General features: G+C 53.8%; 1 protein-coding gene and 1 pseudogene across 1 annotated transcript; both read right to left on the reverse strand.

Annotated features, from left to right (window-relative positions):
- Positions 1-2,054: 2,054 nt before the first annotated feature.
- Positions 2,055-2,823, reverse strand: LOC129195378 (feather keratin Cos1-1/Cos1-3/Cos2-1-like; annotated as a pseudogene).
- Positions 2,824-6,993: 4,170 nt separating this feature from the next.
- LOC129195391 (feather keratin Cos2-3-like) lies at positions 6,994-7,772 on the reverse strand. Its single transcript, XM_054801332.1, has 2 exons — positions 7,709-7,772; positions 6,994-7,304 (listed from the first exon to the last, which is right to left on the reverse strand). The coding sequence occupies exon 2, from the start codon at positions 7,300-7,302 to the stop codon at positions 6,994-6,996; it is 309 nt and encodes a 102-aa protein (XP_054657307.1). The 5' UTR covers positions 7,303-7,304; positions 7,709-7,772.
- Positions 7,773-9,373: the final 1,601 nt, after the last annotated feature.

Raw genomic sequence — 9,373 nt, forward strand, 5'->3', positions numbered from 1 at the left:
CACAGAAAGAAGGTGCCCAGCACCCAGAGGGATGGACAAAGATGGCGCCTCTGCCCCAAACTGTAGGCAGGAGGAGCGTGAGTAGAACCTCATGTGGTCCATGGGGCACTGTACGCCTGAGATGTTATTTTGAGCCATAAGTGCCTTCAGGAGTTCCTTTTCTGCACCCAGGAGACCATGGATACCTGAGGGATGCCAGGATTTAGACCACTACCTGGGACTGAAGTCTGACATCTAAAAAATCTTCAAGTATCACTGAAAAGCATACCTAAATGTTGGCATTAACAGCGTTAATTAAGTAGTAGTTCACCCAGGCTCAGGGAAGATGAACACCTGAAACAAGCCATGAGAAGGTAGGGAATCACTGGGCTGCGGAGAGCTCATGTTACTGTGGGGACACTCTGCGCACTGCTGCCATCTGCCCAGTCACCGTCTGCCTGTAAATGGTGGGATGGTGGCCAGAGAGCGGGGATTTCCTGCAGGGATATGCAGGGAGCAGATGCTTTGTGGACTTAGGGCCTGCTGAGCTGGGCTTACACAGACCTCGATAACAGGGAAGATGGGGTCAGTGCCTCAACGCCTTCATCGCTTTGCTTCACAGTTGGGTGGCTAGGAGGCAGATGAAGGATCTCATAACTGAGCCTCCAGGCAGAAAGCCCCTCTGCTGGAATTTCACCTTTTGCTGCGGGGAAGGCAGTCCACAGAGCTCCCGATGTGCATGGCCACCCTTCTGCCTTGGCACCTCCTCCTGGCCAAGGCCTCTGATATGCCAAGGCTTTTGGTCCAGCTGGTGCCTGAGAATAACAGCCAACACAGGAGACATGCGAATGGCCCAGCAGAGACAGATCAGAGAAGCTTCTGAGCACAGAAATGTGTCCCACTGTTGCCGCAGTGGCCCAGTGGGGATGGAGGGGGTAACTGCTCTTGCACCGAGCCTTTCCAGAGCAGAGCTGGGATCTGGCAGTGGTACAACCTTAAAGGCTCAGGAAAGCTGCCCTAGGCTTAAAGGAGACAAGGAACCACAGAGCAGCCACGGGTATTTGGGCACTGGGTGCTCTCCCAGAGCTGCAGCGGCCCATGGGGGTGCTGGGTTCACAGAGAGTGGGGACTCCATTGTGTGGTTGCTACCAATCCTAACTTGTGCATTACCTCAGCCCTGCGTGCCTGGACAGCACCTGGGCCATGCCAGGTGCTGAAGGACTGTATGAGGCGCCTGTCAGCCTGTGCCCATGTGTGCTGGCCATGGACCTTAGACTGGGTAATGGAGGGGAGGGGAAGGTGGGGATGAAATTGTGGTATTGTTGACTCCATATGCCCACTCCTCAACCCTTTGGAGCCATCCTCTATTCGAGCCTCATCCCCCAGCACAGCTCAATCCAGAGCTAGAGGAGATCCCTTCCCAGAGTGCCAGAGGGGCTGCTGACCTCATCCATTGGCAGCCATGGGCTCCTCACACAGGGCTTGGTCTCCCCATTCACAGAATGTGATCCAGGAAGCAGTGCTTCAGGCCCATCTAGGAAGATATACAGCAAGGCTGGAAGGAATGGTGGCCATCTGCTGTGAAGTAGCCAAGAATATCTTCCTCAACTCCAAGGACAGGGCAAAAAAGACAACCCAGGGCAGTGAGTCCTACCCTTCCCATCTTCTGGGAATGAGGAAGGGTCCTCTTTTGCGCCCAAGCTAATTCTCCCCAAGAAGCCACCTTTTGTCATAACCAGACTGGAAGACTTGCCACAGAAGGAAGGAGGACTCGGAGGCCCAGGCTTGAATGCAGCACAACTTTAATGAGTCTAAAGAAGAGAAGGAGGTGGCTCACAGGGAGCACCTGAAGGCACGACTGTCTACCTGCCCACTCTGCAGAGGGAGAGACGCCAACAGGTCCTCGCCAGGCTGGTGTTGAGAGACAGCAACAGGAAAGGAAAGAGAGAGAGGAGAGTGGAAGAAGGAAACAATGGCCCAAAGCTCTACATAGAATGCCCTGAATCTCTGCCTCCTCTCCAGCAGCATGTTCTGAGGTCTTGGGAGGATCTTGACAGGGGAAGCTGCCAGCAGATTCAGCAGGGTTGACACCTGTTGCCACAGTAGCGGCTGGTGATGCAGGAGAGGTCACAGCACCCAGAGGTGATGGGCACTCCGTCACGGCTGAGGATGCTGCCAACAGCAGCGGAGGTGGAGGAGCCCACAACGGTGTTCTGTGGGAAGGAGCTGAGGATGGGGCCGGGCAGGGTCACCACCACGGGGGAGGGCTCAATGACGACTATGGAGTTCTGGCACTGCCTGACGCAGGGCTCATTGCAGCTGTTGGCCAGCGGGGTTGGGCCACAGGGCTGGCAGGGCAGGCAAGGCTGGCAGGGCTGGCACCTGTCGGAGCAGGACATGTCTCTGGGCCAGAGGTTCACCTGGGAGAGAGGGTAGGGAGAAGTAGAAAACAGGGGCACCTGAGAAGCAGCACTGCACCCAGCCACACGGGAGGCAGGGCACCTTCTGGCCCAGCAGACGCTGCCCAGCTCACAGCCCAGGAGCTGCCTCACCTAAGTCCCAGCCCCTCTCTGTGGAAGACCTTCTCTGCCCTTGCCTCTCCCATGAGAAGCAGCTCCCAGCCCTGGGCTAGGGCAGTCCATATCAGCGGAGACATGCATCGAGGAAAGACCTGATCTCGAAGGAGGAGGAGAAGAGGCTTCCCACTCACCTGATTCCCAAGGAGAAGGAGGCGAGAGAAGTGGATGAGAGAGCAGAGACTTGGGCTGCCTTTTATAGGAGTCTCGTGCTGCCTCAGGCCCGGAGGCACCCCTTGTGGAAATAATAATGTTCTGACAAGCTCATGCCTAATGCAAAGCATCCCAGCTAATGGCATGGGCTGTGTCCTGGTTTCCTGCACTGCTGCCTTTTCATTTCCTGGCTTGTGCCACGTGCTTCCCCACGTGAAGGCTTCTGTAAGTGCCGGGACGAGAGGCCCCAGGATTTCCAGGGCAGAAACACATCAGCGCAGGCAGAAGACTCAGCTCCAGTGCTGATGGCGTCCTGTGCAGGCAACTGATGTGCACCTGGGTCATTCCTGTGGGCTTGTTTGTGGTTAGGATGTGGGCACCGGATGCCCAAGGACTGCCATTTGAGAGGACATGGCACATCTCTCTGACGGTCGCTCATTGTTGCACACCGGTGGGCTTCTGCTGGGAGGGTTTGACCCTATTGCAACACTAACAGTGCTGTCAGGACGAGTTTGCTGGGCTCCTTGGCCTCATCCCCTCTCTGTGCAGACTCTGCAGGTCCTCAGGCAACACCGTGAGCATGTCTGGGGCCCGGTCCTTCCCCGGGGTACTTGAGTCGTGTCCTGCCATCAGGGTCCCCAGCATCTCCTCAGCAGAGGCCACAGCTGCTGATGTTTTCCTGGCTTTATGTGAGCGTACAGATTTTGGCATGGCTCCATGCAGGCGTGCACGAGCACACGTGTGTCGGTCTGTACTTGTGTGACCCTCATCACGAGGGCATGCGCAGGTCATAGCACGGGGACTCTCTCCTGCTCCCCTGGTGTGTCCATGAGCACCGCAGAGTAGCGGGTTGCCCTTGCCAGTTGAAATGCAGTCTCTGCCTCCTGTGCCCTCCACTTCTTGCTTTATGTACAGGGAGAAAGGCCAAGAAAGCCAAGAGCTTTGATTCAAACACCTTTGGTGGTCAAGCACCAGGAATTCCATATCCCCCATAAAATCCTGAGTCTGAGGGCCTAGCAACTGTGTCTGTGAAGGCAGGGACATGCGATTTAGGACAAGCCACTGAAACACTGCTGCTTCTTCATGAGCGACACAGGGAAAGTCCCACTTTGTGCAGAAAGGAGCTGTTATGCACTGACCACAACCCCCCATTCCGCATCCCACTGCGCTGCTTGGGATGGAGGAAATAGACGAGCCGAGAATGAAGGAGGGAAGTCTGTGAAAAAGAGGTGGGGATGGGGTGAAGGAGAGTGAGGAGCCCAGGGAGGAGCCCATGCTGGACCAGCTGCACCGACCAAGAGCTTATGGGTCAGGATTAAAGGGAGGGCAGGGACCGGTGGCATTATGGTGAGGGTCTGCTAGAGGCCACGCGACCAGGAAGACCGGGCAGATGAGGCCCTCTATAGACCGAAAGGAGAAGCCTGGTGTTCACAAGCCCTGGTCCTCATGCAGAACCTCAACCACCCCACTATCTCTTGGAAGGACAACACAGCAGGGTGTAAGTCATCCAGGAGGTTCCTGGATAACTTTCTTCTCCAAGTGACAGAGGAGGCTACGAGGAGAGGTGCCATGCGGGAGCTTGTTCTCACCAAGAAAGCTCAAGGGCAGTCTTGGCTGCAGTGACCATGAAATGGTGGATTTCCAGATCCTTAGGGCAGCCAGGAGGGCGCACAGCAAGCTCGCTACCTTGAACTTCAGGAGAGTAGACTTTGGCCTCTTCAGGGACCTGCTTGGGAGAGTAGCCCTGGAGGGAAGAGAGGCCCAAGAAAGCTTGCCAGTACGCATAGAATCATAGAATCATAGAATGGTTTGGGTTGGAAGGGACCTCAAAGATCACCTAGTTCCAACCCCCCTGCTGCTATGGGCAGGGACACCCTTCACTAGACTACATTGCCCAAAGCCTCGTGCAACCTGGCCTTAAGCACTTCCAGGGATGGGGCCTCCACAACCTCCCTGGGCAACCTGTTCCAGTACCTCAACGCCCTCACAGTAAAGAATTTCTTTCTAACATCTAATCTAAATCGAACCTCCTTCAGCTTAAACCCTCTACCCCTTATCCTGTCACTACACTTCTTGATAAACAGTACCCGCACCATCTTTCCCGTAGGCCCCCTTCAGATACTGGAAAGGCGCAGTCAGATCTCCCTGGAGCCTTCTTTTCTCCAGGCTGAATCACCCCAACTCTCTCAGCCTGTCCTCACAGGAGAGGTGCTCCAGCCCTCTGATCAGCTTCATGGCCTCCTCTGGAGGAGGAGCCGTTGACCACAACTCTTTGAGTGCGGCCATTCAGCCAATTCCTTGTAGACCGAGTGGTCCATCCATGGAATGCATGTCTCTCCAATTTAGACACAAGGATTCAGGGATCACGTCCTCCAAGCTCAGGAACGATGCATCCCAACAAAGAGGAAGGCAGGTAAAAACAGCAGGAGGCCTGCAGGGATCAGCAAGGAGCTCCCGGACAAACTCAAACACAATGAGGATGCTTACAGAGGGTGGAAGCAAGGGCAGGTAGGCTGGGAGGAATAGAGAGAAATTGTCCAAGCACACAGGGATCAGGTTAGGAAAGGCTAAAGCCCTGACAGAATTAAAACTGGCCAGGGATGTCAAGGACAACAAGAAAATCTTACATAGGTACGTCAGTGATAAAAGGAAGACTAGGGAAAATGTGGAACCCCTCCCGTATGAAATGGGAGACCTGGTTACCTGGGACAAGGAGAAGACTGAGGTACTCAACAACTTTTTGCCTCAGTCTTCACTGGCAAGTGCTCTAGCCACACCACCCAAGAGTCAGAAAGCAAAGGCAGGGACTGGGAGAATGAAGAACCAGCCACTGTCAGAGGAGATCACGTTCGAGACCATCTAAGGAACCTGAAGACGCACAAGTCCATGAGACCTGATGAGATGCCTCCACACATCCTGAGGGAATTCATGGATGAAGTGGCTAAGCAACTCTACATCGTATTTGAGAAGCTGTGCCAGTGTGGTGAAGTTCCCACTGACTGGAAAAGGGGAAACACAATCCCCATTTTTAAAAAGGGGAAGAAAGGAAGAGCCGGGGAACTACAGGCCGGTCAGTCTTACCGGTGCCTGGCAAGGTCATGGAGGAGATCCTCCTGGAAACTCTGCTAAGGCACATGGAAATTAAGGAGGCGATTGGTGACAGCCAACATGGCTTCACTAAGGGCAAATCGTGCCTGACAAATTTGGTGGCCTTCTACGATGGGGTTACAGCGTTAGTGGATAAGGGAAGAGCAACTGGTGCTGTACACCTGGACTTGTGCAAAGCATTTGACTTTGTGCCACGTGACATCCTTGGGACAGGCCCAGAGAACTTGTGGATGGCCCATCCCTGGAAGTGCTCAAGGCCAGGCTGGATGGGGCTTTGGGCAACGTGGTCTAGTGGAGGGTGTCCCTGCCCATGGCAGGGGGTTTGGAACTAGATGGGCTTTGAGGTCCCTTCCAGCCCAAACCACTCCAGGATTCTAGGATATCCCCTGCAGGAAGTGTGGCCTGTGCAGGGCCCGTGCTGAAGCAGGCTGCTGGCAGAACTGTGGCCCCTGGAGGACCCACGCCGGAGCAGTCTTATCTGGAAGGACTGCAGCCTGTGGACAGGACCCATGCTGGAGCTGGTTTTGACAGACTGCAACCTGTGGGAAGTGCTCACACTGGAGCAGGGAAAAATGTGCAGAGGAAACTGTTGTTCTGAGCTGCAAGGGACAGGGAGTGAAGCAGGCCCACAGAGAGTGTGTCCTGCCCTCCCAGTCCTCTAGGAATGAGAAGAGCTCCACCAGCTCACCCGTTTGTTCCCTCCCAGCAGATCTCCTGTCTCCCTGGACAGCTTTAGAGAGCATCCAGAGAGCAAAGGACCACACAGAGCCCGAGGCTGGGATGCAGCAGGGTTTAATGAGTCCAAAGAGGGAAACAAGATGTCTCCAAGAGGAGCCCGCAGTGGAAGGATCACCACGGGCAGCCAAGAGTCAGTGCCCCACAGAGGGAGAGGGGCAGGCAGGTGCCCCCAAGCTGCCTTTGGCTGGCCTCATGGCCCAGGGGAGCAGAAAATGACAAAGGAAAAGGAGGGAAAGGAGAGAGTGGAGGAAGGGAACGAGAGGCATCGGCCATGTTTTCAGAGAGCCCAGGCTGGCCCCTTCCAAAGGGCTGACACCCTTTGCCAGAGGAGCGGGACATGCCCAGCCCCTCTCCAAGCAATGGCCACGATTTCCGTCCTTCAGTCTGGCATCATCTTCTGCGTTCACAGGGCTCCTTGTCTGGGCTGTCACCAGGCGCTTTAGCAAGGGGGGCACCTTCTGCTGCCACAGTAGCGGCTGGTGATGCAGGAGAGGTCACAGCACCCAGAGTTGATGGGCACTCCGTCACGGCTGAGGATGCTGCCAACAGCAGCGGAGGTGGAGGAGCCCACAACGGTGTTCTGTGGGAAGGAGCTGAGGATGGGGCCGGGCAGGGTCACCACCACGGGGGAGGGCTCAATGACAACGGTGGAGTTCTGGCACTGCCTGACACAGGGCTCATTGCAGCTGTTGGCCAGCGGGGTCGGGCCGCAGGGCTGGCAGGGCTGGCACTGGTTGTAGCAGGACATGTCTCAAAGGTGGAGGTGAACCTGGGAGAGAGGACAGGGGGAAGCAGAGCACAGGAACACCTGAGGAAGAGCCTGCGACCCCACCAACAGGAAGCCAAGGCACCTGCTGGGTGGGGAGGTAGAGGCTGTGCAGGGGGGAACAAGGGCTTATTTGCCTGAGCCCAGCGGGGTTCTTCAGACAGCAGCCAGGCCCAGGGATCCTCCTGCCTAGCCTATAGCCAAGAAGCTACCCCAGCCCAGCCCCAGCCTATCTCCATGACAGACCATCTCGCCTCTGCTCTCTCCCACGATCACAATCGCAGAGCACTAACAGAAGACCAAGGAGTAGGTATCACCTGGGATGTCGTGGAAGGCAAGAGTCCATCCTAGAAGAGGAGGCGGAGGAGAAAAGGGGGTTCCAACTCACCTGTTTCCCAAGGAGGAGGCGGTGATGGAAGTGGTTGAGAGAGCGACCAGCTGGTCTGGCTTTTATACTGGCCTCTAGACTGCCTGAGGCCCAAAGGCAGTGCTGCATAAGCTACAATTTTCCTGCCTGCTCCGAATGAACGGAAACATCCCAGGGATGTGTTGCTGTGTCCCTCTATGCTGCCTTTGCATTTCCTGGTTATGTCATGCCCATTCCCGCACGGATGCTCCTCATGAGTGCTGGGATGAGAGGCCCCAGGATTTCCGGGACAAGCATGCCTCAGTGCTCTTCCGGCTGAACAGGAAGAGCCCCATCTGCTCCGAGCCCTGCAAACCTGACTTGTTCTGCTGAGAGCCGACATATTTTCCATGTAAGAACGATTGGGCATAAAAGGAGCCCTCAGACTCCACACTTTTTTTAATGTCTGCAAGTTCCTTTTGATGTATTGTTCTTACATAGATGTTTAGAGGAAGAAAGAAGTAGTGACCATATAGACCTTCTCTTCTAGAAATATTGACTAAAACAAAATCAGGTTGGATGGAGCTTTGAGCAGCTGATGTGATGAAAGATGTCCCTGCTCGTGGCAGAGTGTTTGGACAAGGTGGTATTTAAAGGTGCCTTCCAACCCAAACCATCCTATGATTCTAGCATTCTGTGAAAAAGAGGTATACATATATAGGAATTGATGAAGTCCTCTAAGCCGTACAAAGAAAGCTAGTTCGGTGCTAAAAAGATGATATGCTGAAGTACCAGGCATTGGCAGATAATGTGGCATATTATAAAAATATTTGGTAAGAAGCACAAGCAGAATGAGAAGCAGGAAAGTTTATGTCTTCCTCTGAATGAGAAACTACAGGTCATTAGTTGATATGGAAAAAACTCAGACCCTTGTGAGATGCTGTTGAAAGCAGTATGATCTGGCAGACTTATGTATCAGGATTGACATCAGCCTGCAATATAAGATTGTACAGAGACATGGATCAGCGTTTTCTAGATTATAGAAAGTGAGGTGGACAATGAGCGGAATGAGTGAGCTGATAAAGTGAGGGATAGCTGGATACACAGTCAGGCAGTGTAAAAATGAGTTTCTAGCTTGATAGGTCATGCACAGAAGGTCTGTGCGCTGCAGTTCCCAATTTGGACAATGCCTTTAATACCATGATTTAACTTTTGGTCAGCCCTAAAGTGGTCAGGCAGTTGGACTAGATGATCGTCGTAGGTCCCTGCCAGAAAACTATCCTGTCCTATCCCATCCCATCCCATCCCATCCTATCCTATATCTTTCTAACATAGTGCCTACTGACACCCTGTGCTTCACCAGCATTGGCAGCATAGGCAGGATGTGGCCCACATTATCCATGTAAGGTATTCTCTCAAGTCACGCTACCCTTGGTGGAGCCAAGGGACTGTGGAACTCTTGCCCGCATTCAAGAAATATTTGTGAGATTTACTGTTGCTGTCAGGTGACTTGGACATTCAGTATCCCTGACAGTCCACCAGAGCCATGGCATTGCTTATGTGTTTACTACCAGTGATCGGGTCACCATAGAGGCATGTTGTTGATTATCTGTTTTATTGCCTCAATAGAATTTGGATTATGTGTTGTCAGACTCCATTACTGTTCAGACCACACTTTCTCTTAAAGATACAGAATATGGTAGAAGG

This window comes from Grus americana, chromosome 22 (assembly GCF_028858705.1).
Source record: "Grus americana isolate bGruAme1 chromosome 22, bGruAme1.mat, whole genome shotgun sequence".
In the NCBI taxonomy this organism is placed as follows: Eukaryota; Metazoa; Chordata; class Aves; order Gruiformes; family Gruidae; genus Grus; species Grus americana.